This window comes from Mastigoproctus giganteus, chromosome 9, assembly GCF_048544385.1.
Source record: "Mastigoproctus giganteus isolate SK-2022 chromosome 9, ASM4854438v1, whole genome shotgun sequence".
Lineage (NCBI taxonomy): Eukaryota > Metazoa > Arthropoda > Arachnida > Uropygi > Thelyphonidae > Mastigoproctus > Mastigoproctus giganteus.
In genome coordinates, this window is record NC_143583.1 from 105,225,530 (window position 1) to 105,253,257 (window position 27,728).

The 27,728-nt window shown below is 35.9% G+C and overlaps 1 protein-coding gene across 3 annotated transcripts in view; it reads right to left on the reverse strand.

Annotated features, from left to right (window-relative positions):
- Positions 1–27,728, reverse strand: part of Noa36 (zinc finger protein 330 homolog Noa36) — a 301,471-nt gene that overhangs the window by 87,275 nt on the left and 186,468 nt on the right. For 2 of the 3 annotated variants that reach the window (XM_090382072.1, XM_090382074.1), the window contains 2 exons: positions 22,127–22,231; positions 4,950–4,996 (listed from right to left, as the gene is read on the reverse strand). In XM_090382072.1, the coding sequence (XP_090238198.1) occupies positions 4,950–4,996; positions 22,127–22,231 (152 nt within the window). The remainder of the gene's footprint in view (positions 1–4,949; positions 4,997–22,126; positions 22,232–27,728) is intronic. The other variant, XM_090382073.1, reaches the window with a different exon arrangement.

Below are 27,728 nucleotides of genomic sequence, written 5' to 3' on the forward strand. Positions count from 1 at the left end.
TGCATGAAGAATCACTACTGATAATCACATCAAGAGTATTACTCCCTCTAATTGCTTCCCAAACATACTGATGTAGAAAACAATCATCCAATAAATCCACAAAAGCCTTGCTAGTGTGTGAGTGATCAATCCACAAATTCCAGTCAATATCTGGGAAATTAAAATCCCCCATTATGAGACTCTCTGATTTATTGGCCTACTCTATTTCCATGCACATATTATACTCATCAGAGTCATTAGGCCTATAGCACACTCCTACTCTCAATTTTGATCTCCCAATGCTTATGTCACACCAAACTGACTCGAGACTGCACTGTCCAGCGATGTCGACTGGCTTCACTTCCTTGGATTTTATGTGTTTCTTAACTAATAGCATAACCCCTCCTCCCTTCCTATCCTATCCTGTCCTGTCTATCCTTTCTGTACACATTGTACTCCCCAAATTCCAGTTCTGCATTCCTTATATCTGTGTGACACCACGTCTCTGATATCCCAACAATATCTGCCTTTGATTTTTTTTTTTTTGAGCAATAACTCAAATTCATCAAATTTAATTACCAAACTCCTAGCATTGGTGTACACGCAAGTATACATGCACCTGTTCCTATTCTTAGCTACCTAACACAACCCATGTGTTTACTTGTACTGCAATGACTCCCAGCAGTCTCTGAAATACCCTGCATCTTGTTTTTCCTTCATCTGTCTTTCCTGAGCAAGAGGAAGAATCCCATCAGGTGTATAAAGGAATTGAGGTGTATAAAGGCATTGAGGTGTATAAAGACTTGAATGGTTTGAGCATGCTCAAACCATTCAAGGCTTTATACACCTCTATCAGATCACCTCACTGGTGCCTAGTCTCCAGACACTGTAATTTGCAAAACTTAAGCCTTTCTTCGTAAGAGCACCCCTTTGTTCCATTCACTAATCTTGTTGCCCTTCTCTGTACTCGTTCCAACAATCTAAATGCTTCTTAAAATAAGGCCTCCAGACCTGTATACAGTCCTCAAGGTGTGGCCCGATCACTGCCTTATACAGGGGGTAATCACCCCCTTATCCAGGACTATGGTTCTCAATATGTTCTACGTTGATATCAATATTTATAGACGGATAAGAGAAATTTACCTCAATATGATACGTAGAACTTCCATATGAGGCCAGTGTGCGGGTGCATAAGTACACATGCCATGAGTGACCAGGGTTCAAGTCCATGTCTGCTAAATACGGTGCTCTTTCTTGTATTCTGTCTATCTTGTGAACTTCTCTGACCATTTGGTCGTCCCAAAGTATAAACAGAAAATTTATTTATTTTATATGATACTCTCCAGAAATTAAAACAAATAAAAGATTAATGGAAAATGATTACAGCAAAAAATCAATTGAACACAATTCAAAAATTAAACATAAATATGAAATATGATTTTTCTTCCAGAAAGAGACAATACTTTTCGACCATATGTCATGATCATAGGAATGGAAAATATGGATTGTGTGAGTTTGAATCTTAGATAGAGAGATTGTCTTCACGCATGCGTGTGAAATGCCGCAATTATTTGTCTTTGCACAGGCGCACAGAAGACTACAAATCGGTGATTAGATATGGACGATGAAAATTCTCATGTAATTTAATTTCAACAGTTTCTGCAATTAACAGTCTCATATAATTACTTTGGACACTAAGTATTTTAGCCTTGTTAAATAAAAGTGTATGTTTTTCGTTAAAGGCCAAGTCTGATGCTGCTGAATGAGAAGCATGAACTGAGGATGCGTGCTGTTTTATGCAGACAATGAGAGGACGCCTCAAAGAACCTTGGTAAGATGAGTTGCAATCATTGCAAGAAATGAATACCAAGTCATTTATTTATGTCGCATAAGAGTAAAGGACTGAGTGATTGTTCAGTATAGAGTGTAATTTCCATATTGGTCTGGCCACAATCTTAAATTCAGTATGTTTAAAGAATCTGTCAAGCTGCTTGTGTCACTGTTCAACGTATGGGACAGAAATAAAGTATATATATATATTTTTGATGTTACTATTGTTGGTTGGTGTAGTGTTTTGTATCCTATCCTTAGCTTGTACCCCAATTGGGTTTATAGTAGCAATGGGGGGTAACCTCTTTTTGAAGGCCAGAATATACAACATTCCTGCACTTTTTGGTCAAGTAAAACTGCATAAGAACAGATTTCCTATTTGGCCCATTGTTCCTTACAGAAACTCAGTATTTTCAATCTTAGTCACATGTTTATAGTATTATAAAACCCTTTAGACAGGAGATACAATATGGGATAAAAAAACTACGATACATTATTTAATAACCTTAAGGACCGTAGACTCGGTGATAATGATAATTTATTCTCTCTCTGGATGTTACCTCCTTATATACAAATGTAAATGTTGAATACACATTAGATATTCTTTGGGATATGTAAAATAATAGCTCTATACTGATTAATTATATGAAGCTTCCTATTAAAGAAATTTTTGACTTAATTAAACTTTTAGTTGAAACCAACTATATCACCTTTCAAGACAAAGTAAATACACAAATTTTTGGTTTGCCAATGGGATTGAGTCTAAGGGGCTTAATATTGGAAAATCCATCTCTCAACGATTGAGCATATACATTTGATACCTTTTCTATCCTGTATCACATACTACAGAAAGTATTTATTTATTTAATGAAAACTGCAAACACAAGAGGTATTAGAACCTATAGTACTTAGTACTGTGCTTGGGTTGGAGGTTGAGAAGACGAAAGAAGATATTTGTTGACATTACACTTGAACTTCTGTAGACTAATTTTCAGGAAATATGTGTACAGGAAGGTTGTTCCAGAAAACTGCAGTTGAATGAATAAATGAGGAAGATGAAAAGTTGGTCCTGTGAGTTTGAAGTTGGACAGTAAATGGGTGCTAGCTGGTGGTGGCACGTGTTCGGACTGTTTTGAAAGAGAGAGAGCAGGAATTATAGAAGCCAATTCAGAAGAACAGTGCCCATGGAAGTATCTATAGAAGAGGCATGCAGCAGAAACAGTAAGTCTATGAGACAGCGAGTGGAGAGACTGTTAGAGATGAATCATTAATTAATCTAACTGCCCTCTTCTGAATGGGATCAAGAAGCCTGAGAGAGGTTTTGGGGGCACCACCCCAGATGTGGGAACAACATTCCATGGCAGGGCAGATTTGCGATTTATACAGAGTGAGCAGCTGTTTGGAAGAAAAGTAACGCCGAGAGCGAAAGAGAAAGCCAGGTTTTTTAAATGCAGAGGAAGCAATATTTGTAATGTGCTTGTGCCAAGAGAGATTAGAAGTCAGGGTAATCCCCAAAAGAGATATATCATTTTGCCTAGAAATCAGAGTGTCACTAAAGATAAGCATAGGAGCAGAAGAATCCTTTTTGCGAGATATAAGACAAGATTGAGTTTTAGAAGGGTTGAAATCAACTAAGTTGTCTCTGCCCCACTGGAGAATTACCTGAAGACCAGCATTTAAGGAATTGGTAGCAGATTTTCGAGAAGTTGAAGCTGATTGAGCAGGACAAGGTTTCTCAAAATGGAAAGAGGAATGCAATGTGCTATCATCAGCAAAACTATGGATAGGATTTCCAGTCAATGGAAGAAGGTCATTAATATGCAAGAGCAAAAGAGTGGGGGAAAGAACTGAAACTTGGAGGACACCGGAATTAGTGGAGAAGTTAGAAGACAGAGAGCCATCTATCATCACCCTCAGTGAGCGATCAAAGAGAAAACTGGATAACCAATTACTAAAAACAGTTGGCAAACCATAAGATGGAAGCTTGTTTAGAAGACCTTTATGCCAAACACGATCGAAAGCCTTTGAGATGTCAAGAGCAACTACTTGTGTTTCACCAAACCTTTCCATTGAATTAGTCCATAAATGAGTAACATAAGCCAAAATATCACCAGTGGATTGACACTGACGGAATTCATACTGCTGATCGTTGATCAGACAGAAGGTTTCTACGTAAATGTAACGTAAAATGTAGAGGTATATGGAGTAAGTCAAATCTTTGCTATGTAAAAGACAGACCAGTCGAAGTGCACTGGTCGATATCTAATGGTTGAAATGACCTATGTAATTGTTTACCTGTGAATTTGTAGTGCTCGGCATTCTCAAAGTCAAATAAATATCACGGTAAAACTCGCGGGCGGTGTACACCCTCCAACATGGCGGCAAGCAACACAATGGGAAAGCAGTGATTGACAAGTTGACTCCCATATTTCAACAAATGGACGGGAACAAAGCAGTGATTGGCAGATGCCACTGCTTTCCCCGCCCACTGTCCTCCTACGTTAATATGCCTAGGGTGTGTTTCACCACATTTGCCACCGTTTTTAATCGGGAACTCGTTTTCCCCAATTTAAAACAGCGGGATGGAGGGATAAAACCCTACATAAGCTAAGCCCCTCCTCCTCGCTGACACAAAACAATCAAAAAAAGGAGGTGCCTTCACCTGTCAATTATTGCCGTCTTCCTTGCTTTCATCGAAGTGCCTGCCAGTGTATATTGTACTGGACTTCAGCCAATATCACTATGTAATTATTTATCTGCTTTTACATAGGTTAATTAGGAAAAGACCTTTTGCTTCGGGTTCCATAATACATGAGGAATATTGTTGCATCCGAAACAGCAGGACTTACAAAGAATATTCATTAATATACAAAAAACGTTACAATGAAACATCAAACATTAGATAGTGAATCACGCGCACGAGGTTGGCAAACATTATGGAGGCAGTTGTCAATAAATAATTGAATTTGTAGTGGCGTAATTGCCTCGCACTCTTCTCCCAATGGCTTGAATAAATATCACTAACAGGAAAACTCTTTTAATGTATAGATAGATATAGATTTTTGATATATTATAATAATATTACAAAATGAAATGTTACACCGAAAAATTTATTAACCAAGTAAAGTTTTTAAACATACCTTGCATCTAAGACACGAGTACTGTCCCAACTTATTACATGACTGGCCTAAAAACATTAAAAAATGATTCCTAAATCAAATATATAAGAAAAGGCAATTTAAAGGCAATTATTATTATTATTACAACCAACCATTACTACAGTCAATTAAAAAACATCTAATCCTCAAACATGGTGTGCATTTTCAGCAAAAATAATAATAATAAATAAAAATGAACTTTGGACTATTAGTATCAACAATTTGTTTGTATTTAAAGCTTGGTACATGTACCAAGCTGTATTTATAGCTTGGTACATGTTTTTATTTTATTTTATTGCCTTCTGTTGAGGTTAGTTTATGTGCAAAGAATAAACTTTTAATAAAATATTAAGTTTTGATTTACAGCTCAGGCTAAAAGTAACTGTTCGTTTTTAGTTATGAATTCCAGACTTTTACTTTTCAATCATCATTTATGAATTTTTGGAATGTCGAGCATTTTGAAACGTTACTATTTCTTAATATTTCAAAACTGATTTGCACACTTTCTCAAATATGGGGGGGGGGGGGAGTAGAATATGTGTTAAAGTAATAAAAATGTAAATATTAGTATTCCTTTATTACAGGTTTGACATCACTAACTGTGTTAGATTTCAAAAAGCATGGAGGTATGTGTGTAAATCAGATCTTTCACTGTCAGCACAAGCAGTACCAATGTAGCAGCATGTGTAACTTTTTGCAGAAAGATAAATATTACTGAAAAATTTAGATAATGTTAAAAATAAAAAAGGTACAAACGATTTTCTTTATTTCAAATTTCTTTATTCTTGTTTATTTTTCTTAGCTATACAATGAGCAGTGTACAAAGTATACAACACATTGCCTTTTTGAACCAATGAGGCAGCTGTGATTGTCCATGCTCTATTACATTGTTGTAATTTAAAAAAAATTATAGATTTTTCATTATTATGTCTCTTATATTGTTAAGATAATGGATAGCCCTGCAAAATGCACAATTTTAATCCACAGATGGGCTTGCATTGGTATACATTTACAACCAATAAAAAAAAAAAAAAAAACACCAAATAGGGTGATGTAAATATGAATTTTAACATCTCTTTAGTATCCCTTTTGATCTGCCTCACTAATTGTGCTAAAATTTGAAAAGTACAGCTGTAAAAAACATCACATCTCTCAAAGTCGGTGTGCACAGTATAGAATCAAAAGTTTGTGTAACTTTTTTTGATAGAATCCACTTTATATAGAAAAAATAAATAAATTGAAAAATTAAAAATTAAATTAATAAAATAAATAATTCCACTCTGCTTTATTCTTGTATTTTACCAAGAAGATAAGTAAATGCTTTGTTATATGGAATGCACAGCAATTTGGGCTTTTTTGGTTATGAAAATTTTCTTGTTATCTGAGCATCCCATCAACCTAGGAAAAGTCAAAGAATAACAACAGTAAAGCTAAAATTTTTGATATGTACCAACGTAAACCATATCGTATAGCACAACTGAAACAAGTAAAATTTAATCCTTTTTTTATTAAAAAAACTGAACTGTAATTATTGTAGAGTACTATAACATCAATTCAAATTAAATATTTACTCATCCTCTTGATCAATATTGCAGATACATGTAGATAGTGTAGCTACAAAATTGCAAATAACTGGAATTCAATTCTCACAAGCCAAATGGAATGACCAAATCACAATAGCAAACCTTTTAAACAACTGGCACCACCACTACTGCCACCATGAAGTAAAAGCCCATGGTGTCCTATACATTTATCACACAATATTTTGCAAAGGTAGGAAGGAGGTTGTAATCCCACTGTATAAGGCAATTGTAAAGCTGCATTTGGAATATTGTGTTCAAGAAGGGAGACCTCATTTGAAAAAACACACAACTTCTTGAAAGGGGTTAAAAAAAAAAAGGACAACTTGCATGGTGAGAAAGACAAAGGGATGCCTATACCAGGAAGAACCTTGATTATGTGGGGTACAGCACCTCAGAAGGGAACTGATTGAGGTTTATCACGCTCTGAGAGGTTAGTAAAATGAATAAAGGCTGAATTTTCATTATTATAAAGAATTCCAGAAAATTTTAGGGGCCATAAATTCAAATTACAGGGGAAGAAGTTTAGACTAGATTGTAATAAGTTTTCTTTCAGCCAGAGATGTTACTGGAACAAGTTGCCTTCACAACAGGTAATTGAGGCTGACAGTCTGAAGATATTCACAGGTCAATTGGACCTGCGAATACCTATGTGATGAGGGTCGTGAAAAATTTCTTATATACTTTTTAATTTTTTATTTTTTTTGGCAGTAAAAGCCTGTAGCTTGCTTACATTATATCGCTAATCTAATACTAATACTCAGCAATTACCTTAGTAGAAAAAAGCCCTTGGGCATCAAAAAACATGGCTATTATTTTAGTTTTGCATTTTTGTAAGTTCCCTTAATTTGATGTATGGCATTTCAAAAAAAAAACAAAAAAAAAAAAAAAAAACATGATCATTCATTATACTGAATGCTTTTTTCTTTGTGTTCTGTAATATGGAATTAAATAAGTATTCTGTAATAAAAGGAAATAAAAATATATTATCATAATTAGTGATGGACATAATAGAGAATCATAATCAAAATAAATAATTATGACCAATAATCAAAATAATTTATTACAGGTCTTTGAGGCTGTCACAGGCATAACAAGCTGGGCTTGCTATCTAGGAGTCTAAAATGCTAATGAAACTGATATTCAAGTGAACCTTGTATGAAGTGGACCAAATTTCAGTGACATAAATAGACAAAATTTCAGCAAAGTCCAGTCATTCTGCAACAACCATATCCTCTGCTTGCACTTTGCAATGTTGGGAATGTTATTAATCCTGGACATAACTCCCACGTGCAGGTCCGGAAATACTGCACCTGGTATACTGGAGGTGATCACCCAGGTGTGAATAGGGGCCCCGAGGTGTGACATCAACACTACACAGAAGAATGCTGTCCCTCTGCCCTCCGTGTCACCAGACAATACTAGGTGGTAGATGACTCATCAACCAGTGCAATACCACCACTCTGCTTATTGGGGGGCTTGAATGGGTGAAACACATGTTTAGCCTCCAGAGCAAAGCTCCCCCCCCAACTCTTCCATCATGCACTATGATCAATGTCTTCTGAGGTTATGACAGGCATCACGGTGAGATCCAGTCTTCCATATACAGGTGACCCCCGCTTAATGCTGATAATTCATCTCAGAAAAACAGAGCGTACATAACATATGTATTTGTGAATCGCGGTCTATACCACCGCAACTCACAAATAATAAACAGTAGTGAAAAGACGCCAAATGTCAGTCAAAATATTTAATATTAAAAATCTGTAGATAAAAATATTCTCCATTACATATGTATATAATTATGTGGTAAGTAACTACATTACGTATCAAATTTAAAATGCCAATTAAAATCAGGAATCTATTAATCAATGCCCTGTGCTGTCGAGTTTCCGTATCTTTGGTCGATTTTGGGTTGAACTTTGGCCCTCTTCCTAGTAAACTAAAAGGAGTTTTACTTTAAAATCCCCCACAGTATTACCACTCAATGATAAAGTCAACTGATCCTTCAACGCTTTGAAGCCTGGCATGTTTTTTTTTACTTCTTTCAGGCATTCATTTCCAAAAAAGTCCTGTTTCATCTATGTTAAAAACTTGTTGAAAAGTATAACACCTCTCTTCAATAATTTTAAGAAGTTCTTTTTTTGAAAGTTTCAGCTCCTTCTTGATCTGCACTTATGGCTTCTCCCAGAATTTTAAATCTATTGAACCAGCCCTTACTAGCTTTAAATGGTTCCACATTTTTTTTTTTTTTTAAGGTGAGCTTTCTTTAGATCATCATATAGGAGGCGCCTCCGTAGCCAGGTGGGAAGGAGCAACAGTGCGCAGCACACGCTTCTTGATTAGACCGGGGTTCGAACCCGTCACCACCAAATACGGGGGATGCGGGAAGGTCAGGGAATGACCACCGCATATCCCGGAGCAATATGGCCTTAGTTGCTAATGCTCCTAAAAACCAAATAACAACAACAACATCATCATATAGGCTAATCGCTTTTTATTTAATAATATTTAACTTAACAGAATTGTGTGTTGGATATTATCTTCAATAAAATTGTTTAGAAGTCTCTCATTTCAATTATAATAGCCGGCCTATTCCATAACCAATTTACTTGCTTGCAGTGGAACAGCCACTGCAAGTCTTTCCCACTGCTAAAATCAATTCTTTATTTTTTATAATTGTTCTTACAGTTGAATCTGCCAGTCCTAAATAATTGCACACATCCACTTGTTAAAAGGAATTGATTCGCTTCAAAACGTATAATTTAAATTTAAAATTCAGTCTTTTTCTTACCTCAGTAGGCTTCGTACCCTGTCCAGACGTTGTTGCTTTTAAATTCTTATCCACCATTATTCATCTTCGAAACTGTAACTGCATTGCATTAATTATTATACAATGTTCGAGTAAACTGTCCGTTACCTAACACTGTACTGAGTGATGACTAAACTTCGGATAAATGCATATAATGCAAATATTACAAGCAATATACTTGATCATTTTTTAAAATGTTGATCTCAGAACTACGTAACAAACCACCTTACTGCAATTAAATTAGAGTGGAAGAAAATTTCGCAAGTCAGCATGGGAAACATTTTTAATGCTGTTTTGTTATTCATTTTCAAGCTATCGACTACATCAGATGAATCGTTTTCGTTAAACATGCCAAAAATTTAATCTGTACGCTGGTAAAAGAGCATTATAGTGAGCTGTGACGGTGTTAGAGTGAGATATGGGTTATAATATAAGAACAGCATTATAGCGAATCAGTGTAGAGCAAACCGCGTTATAACGAGGGCCTGCTGTATTTCGAGGGTACAGGTCTAAAATGGTGTTTGCAGGCCAGCCATTTGATAGTCCACCAGACCAAACCTATCAGTAACTCTCTAGGAGGGCATTCAGATCAGCTAGTGTATAATCTTGCTGCCTCTACTCTGCCAGATAGTGACTGGAAGGAGCCTGAGCAGTGTGTATGTGAAGGGCATTGTTGAAACCATGTTATATCAAGGAGCTGGGTATACTGTTCCCGTGTGTACATAATCAAAACATATTCAAAAATTTCATTACTTCATGTCTTCTCCATTTTTTATTACTATTAAAAACATCATGAAATGAAACTAATTGAACAAGCTTATCTGCAAAAAGATCTAATCCTCCCAAACCTTTCTTTGTTCACTCCAAATATATGTGGAATACACATTTTCATTAGAGACTTGATAATTTGCAATTTCCTCTTTTTGATCTTCTCTGGCTTAAAATCCCTCTAACCCATTCTGTCAAATTCGTCTGTTGCCTCTAACATTCTCCCATCTCCACTAATCATTTGGAACTCTTTGGTAGGCGCCTCCATAGCTAGGTGGGCAGGAGCAGCAGTGCGTAGCACACGCTTCTTGATTAGACCGGGGTTCGAGCCTGTGACCACCAAATATGGAGAATGCAGAAAGGTCAGGGAATGACCACCGCATATTCCCCAGAGCAATATGGCCTTAGTTGCTAATGCTCCTAAAAACCAAATAACAAACAAACAACTCTTTGGCTTCCTATCTTTGAAATTTACTTTTTCCAGTCCAACTTTCCTAACAGTAAGGTAACTTTCCTTGATGATTTTAATGTTCACAACTCTAGCTGGCTAACATTTTCTACTCACACAGACCCAGTTGGTTGAGTTGCTGAGGCTTTTGCAATTAGTAATGACCTCACTCGGATTGTTAATTTACCTACCAGAATACCTGCAAACAAGGTTTTTCTTTTGATGACTTCATTAAGGAAGTTACCTGTCATTTTAGTATTTCCTCAAAGTCTAGACAAACTGTGAATTGGATTCTAGGCTTTTCTCCAAGAATATATAAACTTGCTATCTCCTTAGAACGTTTATTATATTGGTTGATCTTCTCATAGATGTAGGCCTTTCACAGTGATTACCAGGTGTTTTTCATGTCTTGGTTACAGACGCACTACTGCCTCCTGTTCTCAGGGTGTTCCATCTTTAGGTCACAGTGCCCATACTGGACATGACTTCAGGGACTGTCAATAATAAAGATCAGCCCCCCCCCCCTTGTTGCTGCAACTGTAAGTGTAAAAAAAAAAGAAGGATCATACACATTCAGTCTGAGATGTTACCTAAATACATACAAGCTTTAGAAAATGTAAGGAATCATACTCAACATGAATAATACATCCTTAAATTCAAATCATAATTATATCATAACACATACAATTCTTCTGTTAAAATTCTTCAACTTAATAGTCAACTGCAGATGAATTTCAGCAGTCTCTTTAGAGAAATTTATTGATATTTTGTTAATTCAGGAGCCCTATTATTTGCATGGATTTATTACTGGTTTTCTTACAACCAAAATAATCATATGCTCCAAGTTAACATCCTTGTTCTGCTATCGTGCTTTTGAATGATGTTTTGGAGGTTATTTTGATTGGCTATCTAAGTTCCCAATTTATAACTTGTGCATATCTCTCGGGTTCCTTTGGAAGTATCTATTTCTTTTCAGTTTATTGCCCTCCTCAAGATGAATTGGATGGAATTCTTTCTTCTCTTGACCATGCTTTCCGAATCTTGTGCCCTGCAAATTTTATTGTAGCTGGTGATCTTCATGCCAAGTCCTTGATTTGGTTCTGTTCTTCTTCCAACCCTTGTGGTTGTCTTCTTGAGATTTTACGCTGCAGCACCAACTTAATATTCTTAACAAACCTGATATACCTTTTACTTTTTCTTCTTCTATTAGCCAGACCAATACTGATTTAATGCTCTGATCTTCCTCTATGTTAAACAAAATCTGTTCTCAGACAATTTGTGTTGATTGGGCTTCTTCTGATCATTGTACAATTTTCTTTCAGATTCAACCTGTTCCTTCCATTTCTTCCCGGTATACTAGCACCTCCTCTGGTTTTTCCTTGCGAATTGTTAATTGGCAAAAATTCTCTAATACAGCAGACTCTCAATTTACTAGGATCAGATTAACCGGGACACTTCAAGACTCCAAAAAAAAAAAAAAAAAAAAAAAAAAATCAACCAGAAATCATAAAATTCAAGTAATAACTAGAATAGGTATAAACAGATGTTTTGCAAGTCGTAAATAAAAAAAAAGTAAAGTAAAGTGCAGCCATTATCAACCCACTGCAGGGTGGTAGCCTCCTCACCAATTCATGCTGAGGGAAATGGACCATAATCTGCCACGCTGGTCCAGTGCGGGTTGGCAGATCGACCGTATTCAGCAGTCAGGGGCTTGAACCCCGGTCTAATTCAAAGAGCGTATGCTACTGCACTCCCGCTCCTGCCCACTCGGCTACGGAGGTCTCCAATGTAAATAAGCAACAAGAAATGCCGTTATAAGTCATCATTGGGAGATTAGTGTACCTATTATCTTCAGTTTAGTTTGTTTAGTAAGTCGTGTCGTAATGCAAATGTTTAGTTTGTTTTAGTGTGTCGGGTCGATTGTTGTTTTTCGTTGCACCGCAAAAGGACAAATTTTGTTTCGTTATTTATGTCAGGGATGTCGGTATTTTTTTTCCCTTTTTTTGTGTTTAGAAATCAATAAAACAAAAACTTGAAATTATTCAAATGTTTGAAAACGGTGCATCGGTTAAATCTCTAATGACTATTAACCATATGCGACACTAAAAAATAAAGGGAAGCTATTCGATTTAAAATCGGCATCGTAAAAAATAAAGGAAAGCATCGTATTGGACACGCAAGTAGTGGGTCGTAAGTTTTTTTTTTTCATTTTTTATCTATCGCCACACTTTTTACGTAGGTTGCTGAACATTTTTCGATACAGTAAGTCCAAGACTTATGTAGCTTCAGACTTACGTTACGTTAAACAGAATACAAGAAGCGGTGAAGGGAGCGGCACCAATGAAGTCAACTATAATAACCAATGGGCTACGAAATAAATATAATTTTTTAAAGTACAATAACATGCATTTATTCTTCCTTTTATGTTTTCTTTTCTTCTTCTTCTTATTATTATTATTAGCCATATGGTGCAAGGAAGTAGAAAGGAATCACCAAGAAAGAGAAGAATGATGATGTGCCACTCTGGCTACTTCACCGCTGTCCCCAGATAATTTAATTGAACTAATTAAAATATATATAACTATTTTTCTTCATTCTTCTGAGGATATTATGTGGTTTTTATAATTTTGGCATATCAGGGATATAGTAGCAATATTATATTAGTCATTCCCGAGTTGTAAGAAGTCCCGTAACGTATCTCATATGTACGTTGGGGACGTAATGTATTTTTGGATTAACCGAGAAATCGATTATCCTGGAATTTTTTTTTACCGTCTATCCCAGAAAATTGAGTCTGCTGAATTTTGATTTCTGAATTTTCTTGTTTTCCTGAAGTTTCTGAAATTAAGTCTCCAGCTGACTGTGCTACTCTTGTTTACAATATACTCTCCTCAGAGCTGCTACTTACTCTAACTCTACTAAGAGGAAATCTAAAAAACTTGTTACTACCCTTTGGTGGAACAGAGAATTGACAATCTTGCGTCGTGAAGTTTTTTGTACCCGAAAAAAATTATCAACGGCATAGACGTTCTTGGCCAACTGATGATGTTAACCAACTCTGCATAATCCATCTTAGCAAAAAACATCAATATGTCAAAACTCATTGCTAAATCCAAAGTTGACACCTGGAATAAATCTGTTCATGTCGGTAATCAAACTTCCTGATATATTGTTTACAAAATTGTTAGAAACAAGCTACATGTTCCTGTTATCTATAACACTGTTATAAGTAATTATACTCAATATTTTTCTTGGACAGATACTGTTAATTCAATTCTGGATGCTCTCTTCTTACCTGATGATCCCCTTTTAGATTTGCCTTGTCATAAACATATTCAATCACTTAATACTAATTCCTTTACTTCTTCAGTTGTTGTTCCTTTTACCCCTGATGAATTACCTTCTGCCATCGCCAGGATTAAACCTAATGGGTATCCTGGCAAAGAAGATCTTATTGAAGAGGAGTTCTTGATAAAACTTCACTCCTGTTGTTCAAACGTTCTTCTAAATTTATATAATAAATGTCTACAATTGTCTGTTTTTCCAAAATTCCTGGAAATCTGCCATCTTAAGAATTCTGTTGAAACCTGATAAGTCTCCTGATCTTCACCAGTAGTACAGACCTATCACTTTGTTATCTAATTTTGGTAAGACCCTAGAACGTTTGATCTCATATGGAATCCTGGCTTTGGTTCAGGACAGAGACAGCTATTCCAGTAATCATTATGGTTTTCAATCTGGGAATTTTCATTTTCAGCATTTTCATGCTGAAAATGGCAATTTTTATCGACTTCAAGGGTGCCACTGATTCTCTTTGGTGGGAGAGCGCCCTCGAATATCTTAGAACTCTGAACTGCACAGCTAACCTATAAAATCTTATTAGGAATTATTTTTCAGATAGATCTGTCAAGGTTACATCAAATTTTCATACAGTTTCTTAGGTCTTACGTGGACATCCACAAGGGTCTATCCTTGGATCCTTGTTCTCAACCAATGGTTGCTAAAGGTTGTTTTTCCCAAATTATTCATCAGTTGTATATGCGGATGATTTAGTTTTTTTATGGAAATTCTCACCATTCATTAGAAGAAAAGCTCGAATTCTGTTCTTCAACAACTCTCTGATTGGTCAACACTTAAGAAACTTACTATTTCTCATAATAAAACTTATATGATGGTCTTCAAAGGCACCCTTTCTCCAACTCATCCTCCACTCATAAAAATTAATGGTAAATCTCTCCCTTTTGTAACTACCAAAAAATTCCTTGAATTACTGCTTGATAATTGCCTTACCTTTCTTCCCCATCTGAATCACCTATATGACAAAATTAGAAAATTTGTCTTTCAAATTGTTCACATTTCCCGTCGGACTGGTCTGAACCATAAGATTTTGCATATGCTATACAAAGCTGTTGCTTTACCAATTACCACTTATGCTGCTACAGCCTGGTTTAGATGCACTAAATTGCTTACAGTTCAATCCAATCTTGGTTCAATCAAGCACAGTCTCCTCCTAGTACCGTCTCTACCTCTGCCCTACAAGTTCGATCTGGTTCACTACCTTTGGATTTATATTTAATTTATGTGGATCTTCTTACTTCAGTCTTAAAGGCCTCCCTGCAGAATTAGGCGCCTCCGTAGTCGGGTGGGCAGGAGTGCATAGCACATGCTTCTTGATTAGACCGGGGTTTGAGCCCGTGACCACCAAATACGGAGGATGCAGAAAGGTCAGGGAATGACCACCGGCGCAAATCCCGGAGCAATATGGCCTTAGTTACTAATGCTCCTAAAAACCAAATAACAACAACAACCCTGCAGAATTCAATGGAATTCAAATTGACATGTACTCCAATCCTAAACAAGAAAAACAACAAATTTTAAAAATTCTTCATGTCTGTTGGCAATTTTGTTGGTCTCACTTCCAAAAAGGTTTAATCATAAAATTATTTATTCCAAAAGTTGCATTTGTTAATAAAATGCACTTGTAAATGGTTTTCTCCCAACATGTTTTCTAGCTTTCTTTTAACAGGACACAGTTCCTTAAATTTTAAACTTGCCTATCTCCATCTTTCGAAATCCAAACTTTGTCTTTGCAGTTCTGTTGAGGATTCTACCCATGTTCTTTTCTTTTGCCATATTTACAATGAATTTAGTTCACAGTTACTGTCTGTCACTGATCCTGTTACTCCTGGTCAGGAATCTGTCTTCATTTCCTCTCCTACTTTCTTTCAGTCCTTTCAGAATTTCTCAAACGCTGTCTTTCTTAAAAGATGACAGTTATTGCCAGGATTATAAACCTATTTTGTATTTATCAATGAATACCTATACTTAACTTTCTTAAATTCATTCATAATTCCCGAATTCTTCAGAATTTCACCAAGCTTCTTCCCTAAATTTGTTAAATTCTTAATTTTAAGGAATGTATTGAAACATTTTATTGTTGCTATTAGTCTGGTATTCCAGTAAAAGTTTGTAAAATATTGTAAAATTGTAGGCTGTAACATTTATCTTTGAGTGTTTTCTCTGTATTCATTTATTGTAAAATTTGACATTTCATAAAGTTCATATTCTGTAAATAGTGATTAAGTTTATATTTAAATAACATCCTTGTTTTCTTTAGATTTTGTGGTAAAGTATGCTCTTTACCACCTGCAATATTTATTTGATCCTAATCAAATCTTGAATGTTATGAACTCTCATGGAGAATAACATAACTTTTGTCATTATTTTGTAAAATTTATTGCATTGAACACCTGTTCATGTCTTGGACTGATTGGATATTAATTGTTGGACTGGATAATTATTAACTATAATGGTTAACCCCCCCCTTTGAATATATAATAATTTCTTCTGTACAATAATTTGTATATTTATAGAATTTTGTATATTTTGTATCTGTATAATTTTGTAAATTTTCTGTATATTTCCTTTTCTTACAAACAGTGGTGTCTTTCCTTAAGTAATTCAGGTTATCTATCTCTAAATGGTTCCCCCATTTTTAAAGAAAATCTAACTCTAAACAAAATTTCCTTCAAATTGAATTCCTAATTTAACCCGAAACAGTTTCTTTCTGTTTTCCTTTGCTTTTCTAACAACAGGCAGGCATGTCCTCTATCACCATGGCGACACACGGCAGATTTGCCATTCAGACATATATCCTATACTATACCTACCAGAATACCAGACGATCCTGACCACACAGCCAACACTTGATCTTTTTCTTAAGAACAACCCTTCCAAATACATGGTCAAGGTGAAGATTGGGGAAGAGACCATCATCAACTTGGTGACGGTCTCTTCCACAATGGAGCCTTTCTCTTGTGGGCATTTTCAACTTGGTGTTGTTTTTCATTACAAGAATGCAAAATGGAATGATCTGCAAGATTTCTTTCCTTGGTCAGATTACTGTTTTAAGTCTTCTGATGTCAATGTTTGCTCAGATTGTGTCAGGAAATTATTCTTGTAGAGATGAAAATCCTTGGTTTCACAACCAACTTAAAATCTTGTTCTTCATCTAAACCTTGGTTTTCCAATAAAGGTGCAAAGGCTGTTCAAGATAAGAACGTTGCATATCGAAACTGGCTGGCAACCAAATCTCCAGGTTCATTTTCTGCCTACACTAAAACTTGCAACAATTGTGAGCAAGCTTTAGTGTAATTAGCAGTTATTAATCAAAAGGCCTCTGTAGCCAAGTGGTCAGGAGCGGGAGTGCAGTAGCACACACATACTCTTTGAGTAAACTAGGGTTCAAGCCCCTGACTGCTAAATGCGGTTGATCTGCCAACCTGCACTGGACCAGTGTGGCAGATTATGGTCCATTTCCCTCAACATGAATTGTTGAGAAGGCTTCTATCCTGCAGTGGATTGATAATGGCTGCTGCTTACCTAACAGTCTAAACTAGGTTTTGAACAGGCTAAGAGTAGAAAACTTGTTTCTTGTCCAAACAATAGTCAAGCATTCTGGTCTCTTGCCAAAGCTATTGGCCACAAATTTTGCCCTCTCTATTCGAACCTTAACTTATGGTTTGCTAACTGTTTTTTGTAATAATTGAGTGTTCAGTTTTCTCTCTGACTACTTACTGCAGATGATGAGAGATGGCTCTGTCTTTAACTTCTCCACTAATCCTGGTATTCCCTAAGGTTCACAGTTCCTTCTCCCATTATTTTCATGTTGTATATTAATGACCTTCTTCCACTGACTGTAAATCCTATCCATAGTTTGCTGATAATAGAACAATGAATTCCACCTTCCTGTTTGAGAAAATTTGCCCTGCATAACTTCTCAAATATCCACTACTGGTTCCTTAAATGCTGATCTCCAGGTAATCTTCCAGTGGGTAAAAGATAACTTAGTTAATTTCAATCTTTCCAAAACTCAGTCCTGTCTTATATCTCACATAAAAGATTCTTCTGCTCCTGCTTACCTTCTTACCTTCAATGACACTCAGCTTTCTAGACAAGATCACATACCTCTATTAGGGATTAACCTGACTTCTAATCTCTGTTGGAATAAGTACATCACAATTACTGCTTCTCCTTTTCCTGGGCATCCAAAAAACTGGGGTTTCTCTTTCGCTTTTGGCATTGCTTTTCTTCTAAAGAGCTATTCACCCTGGACAAATCTCAAATCAGCCCTACCATGGAATGTTGTTCCCACATCTGGAGCAGTGCCCCCATAAAAAGAAGGCAGTCAGGTTAATTAATAATATAATTAATCATATAATTAGGTTAATTATATGCAAACAATAAGTTACAGCATATCCATTGTACCATATTTTTAAATTTATGGTATGAAAATTTTATACAATGCAGTACTTTATAAATAAAATATGGTTTCAACATGATAATTTAGGACTCAAACGTGTGAAAGACATATATGAAATTCAAGTATAGATAATTATTACTTAGAATAATCTGAATGTACACAACTTATAACCTGAAATTCCATTGTTTCTGACATATCATACATGCACTTGATTAAATGGGGTATAAAGTTACCCCATTTGTAATCTTAAAAATCAGCAAGAAATAATTCAAAATCACTTTCTGATGCCACCTCTATTTTCAATCTGTCATTAACAGTTCTGAAAAATCCATTTTTTTTCTATTAAAAACACATATTTTTAATAATTTTTTAAAAACTAAAATACCTTCTACAGCAATTTAAAAATTTTTCATCACCTCTCTTATCCAAATAGTTTTGAATATTATCTCCATCATTATTCATTATTATGTCATTCAAAAGAATGACACCAAGCAAAATGTCAATAAAAAAAAACAGTGTGCTTAAACAATTGTACACCAGTCAGACTCTTCCATGACACAAAGTCAGAGAGAGAGAGAGAGTGTAACAATTGCAGAGACCATAAAATATAAAGAGCATGTGCTTCCATAATTGGATGCAAGAGATGCTGCTAATTTTAAATTAATGTTTCTCAGCATGTGCATATAATTATCCAGATAATGCATTTTTCCTGTTTATGCAATAACTAAGAGAGATTTCTGGAATTTTTGGGAAATCAAAGGAAACACTTTTTTTGAAAGGTACTGGGAGTTTTAGCTGTATGAGCTAGGTAAATGAAGAGGACATGAAAATATTTATTGGGTATTGAGTAAAATTCAATTACAACTTAAGCTAATGAGTAAATAAATTGACCCTATACTCAGTAATTCAACTTCACAACCTCGCTTATTTTTTAATAACGTTTTCAACCCAAAACTTTGGGATCTTTTTAGGCCTAAGGAAGAAACAAAAAAGAAAGTTTGTTTTCATTTAAGGAATATGCCACATGGTGAGAGATTAATTTTGCTAGATACTATTTACATTAGGATATCTTATTAATAACCTTAAAACAAATTACCTTGCTGCTCCCATGGTTTTCACTCAGTGGCTGACTCATATGTGTATGGATTGCTGTCCAGAAAGGGTTCATTTCTTACAAAGTGTGGATGAGCTGTGATTGGTGAATTTGTCAATCCTGTACCCATGTCTCTTTATGCTCTGATTACTTTAACTGGTAAGTTAGCTGATTTACAGGGTAAATTAAGAGGGTTTGTTAAAATGATTAACTCAGAATAAATTAATAACTTAACAAAAGACAGAAAAGTAAAGTAATCAATAGTCTCATAAAAGACATCTATAATGACCTCAAAATTAGATAAAGGTATTGCAAAAAACAACGCTTAGCAAAGAAGGCCATTAAAGAAAATTCCAAGGTCTCTTAGGAGGCCCCGAACATAGTGCTGGAACAAAAATAAAACCACTATTAGACCAGAAGAAACAGATGACTTTTACAAATTGCTGAACCTCAACAACTGCAAAACTCAATGTATTGTTGCAAATATTAAAACCAACAACCAGTGGGAAATTTCATCCTAGAAGAAAAATGGCATGACTACTTATAAAAATAGTGCCAAAAAATCCAAGAGCTCATCAAAAATACAGATATCCTTACAGAAAGGTTAAGAACTACAAATATTTGACCCAAAGATAGATTAATCTCTTTCAATGTAAAATCCATGTCTACTTTCATTCCACTCCTAGCAGTTAAATTCCACCTCAACAGATAACAGAAAATCTTAACATAGGATAACCTAGACCTCTCTCAATTAAACCATATAAAAATCTTTCTGTTGGGGAAGTTTATTTCACTTCCAAGATTCATATTACATGCAAAAATTAGGCCTTGGCAAGGGCAACCCCTTGTCTCCTTTCTTAGCCAAAATATTTATGGATAACTGGAAGTTGAGATGTGAAAAAAATGCAGCACATCTCTGGGGCAGTTCAACTTAACAGTTTCTTCCACTGCATCAACAACTACCACTATCATATAAAATTTGAAATGGTAGTTGAAAGAAAAAAGCTGTAAACTACCACTTTTAGATGTTTCACTTACCAGATCATATTCCAGCATGCACACTAGTGTGTATAGAAAACAAACAGATACTAGAACCAGTCTGCATTTCCATTAATTACATACCCCCTGAACAAGTGCAATTACATACCCCTTGAACAAATGTTGGGGGGTTATAATCTCGGTGAGTTGTACTGTACAGTATTTAGTACATATCTACAAGACAGAAGTTGGACTTACATACATGGGGGAAAAAAAATTTTTTTAGTACGTAAGTCGAGGAACACCTATAAATAGCAATACTTCTTTGGAGCAGTGCTTTTTATCTAGAGTAGTGCAATACTGAGCAATGATGGAAGTCTTCTCCATCATTGCACCGGAAGTACCGGATGCAACAAGTATTTAGTAGTAAATACTGTTTGTTTGCTCACTGCTATACACAAAATGAGGCTTTGTTCTACAGTAATGCTCTGTATCCTTTATGGCACAAAGCTTTTTGCCCTAAATTTTACTTGAGTTCTTTAATTGCCATACCACTTCACATTCTGTAACCATGTCATCACTGAGTTGTTCAAGTCTTCACAGTGCCTAACTTACCTACTGATGAGAGCTCAAATAAAGTACATAAGGTAATAAAAACACACTTTAAATAAATAGCAATATACTTCTCACTTGGAATAGAGCCTTTATTTATAGTAGCGCAATATCAAATTAGCTTGTGATTGAAGGCCTCGACAATACAAAACCAATGAATTTAGTAGAAAACCCAGTTTTCTATTTGCTATGTACAAAATGATACTTTGCTCTACAATAATGTTATATTGTATATGTTAATATAATATATACAACAAATTTTGCAATAAGTACAAATTACAAAAAAAATTTTGATGTTAATTTTTGGCAGAATATGCAGGTATATTTTTATTTCTATGCACACCACGAGCAACCAAAATATTTTGCAACTGACCACTTATTGGCTTCTGATCTATATGCAACACTATGTTCTTGTATTACTTTTCAAATCTCATTTGCAATTTTATCACTGTTCCTAATTACAGTTAAATTTTGAAAGTTTAGGCTATGGTATATTGTAGGTATTACAAGGTTGGAAAGAGAAATGAAGTTTTGAGAGAGAGGCTGGTGAGAAGATATATTGGACTGAAATAATCAGAAAGCTGAAGAGAAACTGGATTGGACATGTGCTGCAAGGTGAAAGTTTAATAATGGATGTGAGGGATGGAAAAGTTGAGGTGAAGAGGCCCAGGCAATCTGAGGAAAACTATGACTGATGAATTAAAAGGGGATGGTGTTTGTTTGTTTGTTATTTGGTTTTTAGGAGCATTAGCAACTAAGGCCATATTGCTCCAGGATACGTGGTGGTCATTCCCTGACCTTTCTGCATCCTCCGTATTTGGTGGTGACGGGCTCGAACCCCGGTCTAATCAAGAAGCGTGTGCTACGCACTGCTGCTCCTTCCCACCTGGCTATGGAGGCGCCAGGGGATGGTGTACTTGGGAGATAAAGAGGAGGGCTGAGGATAAGAAGATATCCTCTTCTTATCCTCAGTGGTTGTGAGTTGTAATTAGACCTGCTCTTGGCAGGACACATAATTGTAATTTTTCAACTGAGTTTAGGGATTCTAGACATTTTTAACTGATAAAGAGAGTTTTTCCAATTGTTTGGAGACACATAGAACTTACATTTTAAATTTTCTGACTCTAAAAATTGGCAGCTTGCTTGGTGCTCAAACTGGTCGTCTTCACAAAGATAACTACCACAGAAGGAGCATTCAAATACTCGACCACCTAAAACACAGACATAAAAGCAATGTAACGTAAAGTATTGATTACAAGTGTTTCCAGAGTACAATATCAAAACAAAAAAAAAAAAAATTCTGCGCTATATTTGAAAATCTTATATATATATATATATAAAACACTTGGGTACGTTGTCCAAATTTTCCAACTGCTAACTGTTGCCAGCACCCGTTCACGTGATTCATCTCGCATGACCACCACACCAGGCATTCTTTATTAATTTTTGTACTAACGTTTTTTGACTGAAGAAAGGCAACCTATGCCTGAAAGTTATTGATCTATGTTTATTTTATCAGTCTTCAATTTTAATAAACCGTTCTGTTTTAAGAAGTGTAAAAATGGCTGAACAGTGTGTAAGAACTTTGAGAAATATAGAAGAAATGCTAATGAAACATTAGAGGAGAGATCTAATACACTAAGAGAGCAAAACGAAACTCTATGACTATGAAGATGGACTATGAAGAAGCAAGATTGGAAATGAGAAGATGGGTGAAACACCGTAGGACTAATCAAATAGAAGTACCGGATGCGAATAATCAACAAGCTGTAATTAATGCATGTAACACATGGAAATATGTGTTACATTTGTTAGTATTGCAATGCAAGATATTGGGGACATGAGTTAAGCTAAATGCTCTCATGATGGAAAGGTTTCACTTGATCCACTGTCTGAGACACCTACTCTATTACGAGAGCTGCTTACAGGGGATACACGTGAAGCAAATAACTACAGAGAACATATACAAGAGTACAACTCAGCAACGGCATTCGCATCAATGGGCGCAGATATTAAATCTGCCACCTGGAAATGGTCCATACTGTTTTAGAATACACAGCCAGATTTACCATTTGGTCTCACTGCTATATCCAAATGAGGCAAATAAGCCAGGATATGGACAAATTTATATTTTCAATTCTGTTGAAGCAACAACAAAATGGCTTGAAAAACAATCAAACCAAGGATGTATGGTTTGAAAAACAATCAAACCAATTGTTGCTTGTTGCTATGTTTGTTTATTATTTGGTTTTTAGGAGCATTAGCAACTAAGGCCATATTGCTCCAGGGATACGGTGGTCATTCCCTGACCTTTCCGCGTCCTCCGTATTTGGTGGTCACGGGCTCGAACTCCGGTCTAATTAAGAAGCGTGTACTATGCACTGCTGCTCCTGCCCACCTGGTTATGGAGGTGCCATTGCTTGTTGCATTACCAAAGTAATGCAACAATTGGACGAGATGGTAAAGAGATGATATAATGCACCTACATCTAAAACGGAAGTTGCTGCAATATTTGTTGGAGAAGACGGGGGACCACCTGCAAATGCATATATCCCACAGGTGACTGCTGTGGAATTATATCACTGCTAAACAAGAATGGTGAAGACTGAAGGATCTAAATTAAACTATTTAAACCATAATCAGAAAGATGGCATATGTTACACCGGGTACATCTAGTTCATAGAAAATACACCAAACATATGAGCTAAAAGTTAAGATACTATAAAACAAGAGCAAGTTACAAAAGTTCAAGATATTAAAATCAAAAATAAGTTAGATTTCAGATATTCAGTTATCAAATAACACACTTTGGGAAATGAAAACTTTTGTACTGCATTCAAGCAATGTTTATCAAAACTTCACTATATGAGATTCACATGATGGGTACCATAAGGTGTGATTTTTGGAAAATGGATTAACTTCTCAACATGAAAGCTGCTACTAAGGTGACAAAGAATAATCTAAATAAATACTGAAATTCTGGGCCTCCGTTCCACTCTACGGAAACGCTGCCACATTTAAAGCGGTGTTTCCATAGAGGAGAACTGAGAGGTGTGACATAAAATCTGAACTGGACCTTTTTGATTTTTGGAAAATGGATTAACTTCTCAACATGAAAGCTGCTACTAAGGTGACAAAGAATAATCTAAATAAATACTGAAATTCTGAGCCCCCGTTCCACTCTACGGAAACACTGCTACATTTAAAGCGGTGTTTCCATAGAGGAGAACTGAGAGGTGTGACATAAAATCTGAACTGGACCTAAAACTTCCCTAGGGACCACCAAAACACGCACTGAAAATTTAGGGTCTCAAATTCAACTTTTTTTTCACAAGTAATGCATGACACCTAAATGAAAGCATCCTGAAACATATTTTTATAAATATAGATTTCCACAGGGAAGAAACTAGGGGACTATGTAATAATTTACAAATGGACTTAACATATGGGTAGCAGTAATCCCAGAATAACATACGAACTGTACGGTATCATGCTCAAGGTAGTGGGAGAATGAAACAGATCTGGGGGGTAATTGTGCAGTCAGACATGAAGTTCTCTGAGCAATACAAACAGGCTGCTAGGACAGCTCATGGGATTTTGTCAATGATATACAGGAATTTTGTTAGTAGAGACGGGGAGGTGACTATTGCATATGGGCCATATCTTGAGTACTGCATACAAGTCTGGGCGTTCCATTTTAGGAAGGATGTAGACCTGTTGGAATGGGTTTAGAGAAGAGCAATTAGGCTGGTAAAGGGAACAAAAGGGTACTCTTACCAAGAAAGAATTCATTCTGCAAATTGCAGCATCTGGAAACTAGACACTCGCAAGGAGATCTGTTTGGGGGGTGTTTAGGGCTTTGAATGGCTTGAGTAAACAATGTTGATGGCATCCTTACTATACTCAAACAACATATATGGGGGGGGGGCATAAATTTAAATTGAGAAAGGATGGTTGCAAGAGATATGAGGAAATTTGCTTTCAGCCAGCAGGTGGTTCGGGATAAATCTAAGGCTAGACAAATTATTATATTGTGGAAAGGTTTTTTTTTTTTTTTTTTTCCGGGATGGTGCTTTGCCACTACTAAAAGCTTCCCTGGGAACAATGAACGTACAATAAAAATTTGATGCCAATTCTGATTTTTCTTTCTTGAGTAGTGCCAGAACATCTGAAACTACATGGGCTACTAAAAAACTAATACCCCCATATTTCTTTGGCTACTTGTGTAATGTTAAAAAATGAAAACATTACCACCAATATCCTTCAAGTCTGAACAATGCACACCAGGTGGCAAGGCTGTAGTAGTAGTCTATGAAAATGGAGGGTGGCATTGATGAGTATATAAAGTAGTGGTATGTTATTGAGTTCCTGAATGCAGAGGACACTGTGTTCACTAAAATTCACTGATATTTTATGAATGTTTATGGAGGCATTGCAGTCTATGTGAGAACGCTTAGGCAAAAATCATGCATTCTATTTTTTTAGGAGAAGAGGGAATTATCCTTGTGGAGTTCCCAAAAAGGAAGGTGGCACGATCAATTCTGTTATATGGAGTGGAATTAAGTATTAGCTACATAGATATGAATTGCAAGAGTCAGGCCAGAAAAGAAAGGAAAATTTTTCCTTGGGTATGATAATGCCAGGTCCCCATACCAACAAGGGAAGCCACCATGAAATCTGAGTGGACTGTTCTGCCACATCTCCAATACAGTTCTGACCTCACACCAACAGACTCACCTGCTTATGAAGATTGCCTTCATGGGGAATGCTTCACCAATAATGATACTGTCACTGTGACCATCAACAAGTGGCTCCTGGAGGCTGATTGCAACTCTTATGAGAGGGGAATGCAGGCTCTGGTCCATCAGTGGAGAAAATGTATACAGTTAATGTTGTTATAACGAATGCCAAAGAAATTAAATTTTTCACTTTAATGTATATCATTTTAATAAAATCAATTTGTCGCAATGAAAATTCACAAAAATATATAATCGTTATAATGAAATTTATAAAAAGAAAGAAAATCTTTATAATAATCCAATGTACATTTTTAATCTTTCGTCTTTAGCATCTGGCAACGTTGCAATGCTTTACTAACTGGGCAGTTAACTGCCTGTTCAAGATTAGTGGCTATTGATTTGTCCACCTCCTCACAGTCCTACTCGAGTATTTTGGAAGTGACAAGAATTGCTTATTTAATTAGATATTTAGCAAAATGTGCTAGTAAATGTGGCCAGAGTTTAAGTTATGTTTTTTAGTATTAGTAATGACTAAAGATGCATGGAAGCAAGCTATTAAAAAAAAAAAAAAAAAAAATTGCAACTCATTTGTCTGTTCCCTCTAATAATTTGTCTAATGTTCCATAAATTTATTCAAACTATCCACTTCCACAACACCAGAAGGTAGTCTGTTCCAACCATCAATTACTCTCTAGTTGAAGGCAAATTTCCACACATCTGTCCTGCAGTCATCCTTTTTCGATTTATGTCCCCTTATGTGTGTTGTTTAAGGAAGTTACTTTCAAAATAGTGTCTCTTTCTCAGAAAAAAACTAATAACCAACTAAAACTAACAAAAACTAAATATGATGGCATAAGGACACCATCACATTTAGTTTACATAATCCATTTACTGCCTTAAATCAGTGGTCTCCACCTTTTGTGCCTATGGACACATTTGAGAGACGGCAGGCATCAACCACTCAGTGTGGAGCAAAAAGTAGCACATTAGTGAAAAGAAGAATTTCATGTATAATATAAATTACAAAGTGTGACAGAAAACATCGAACATCAATATCCCTCACTAGCTGAGCAGAGCTCGTTATGTGATACTAGCATCCAACTAGGAAGTAAACTACTGTGTATTCTGATGTGCCTTTACTGGCATATCTTCTGAGTTTATAATCTTATGTATGCTCCCTACTCATTATTACAGCTCATTATTCATCATGGCTTCTCCCATGGCCACCCAAAAAGCCTTGGTGGGTGCCATGGTGACTACCGCCGTAAATACTTTAATGAGGTCCTCCTTGCAGGTGACTAGCTTCCAGGCTTGTTATTTGGTTTTTAGGAGCATTAGCAACTAAGGCCATATTGCTCCGGGGATATGCAGTGGTCATTCCCTGACTTTTGCAGGGATATGCAGTGGTCATTCCCTGAAACACAGCATCCTCCATATTTGGTGGTCACAGGCTTGAACCCCGGTCTAATCAAGAAGCGTGTGCTACGTACTGCTGCTCCTGCCCACCTGGCTATGGAGGCGCTAGCTTGAAAAGCACTGCAATTTGCAGAACTGAAGTATTTCATGGTAACAGTATAATTTTGTGTTCCTGAATATTCTGGTTACTCTTTGCAACTATTCCAAGAGATTGCAGTTTATGTTAAGCATGGTTGTTTACAATATTTGTAAAAGAATAAGAGAAATTTACCTCAATTTGATAAGCAGAACACTTCCATGTGATACTCTCCAGAAATTAAAACGAAAACAATTAAAAAATTCGAAAAACTTATATTACAGTAAAAAATAATTAAAAATCAATTGAACACAATTAAAAATTAATTTAACACAATTACAAATTAAGAAAAAAATTAATTTAACGAAAAAATTTCGAAACGATTTTCCTTTCTGAGGCTGACAACGCTTTTCGACCATATGTTGTGATCACAGGAATGAAAATTACCGAATTGGGGGGTTGGGGGGGGGAGCATGA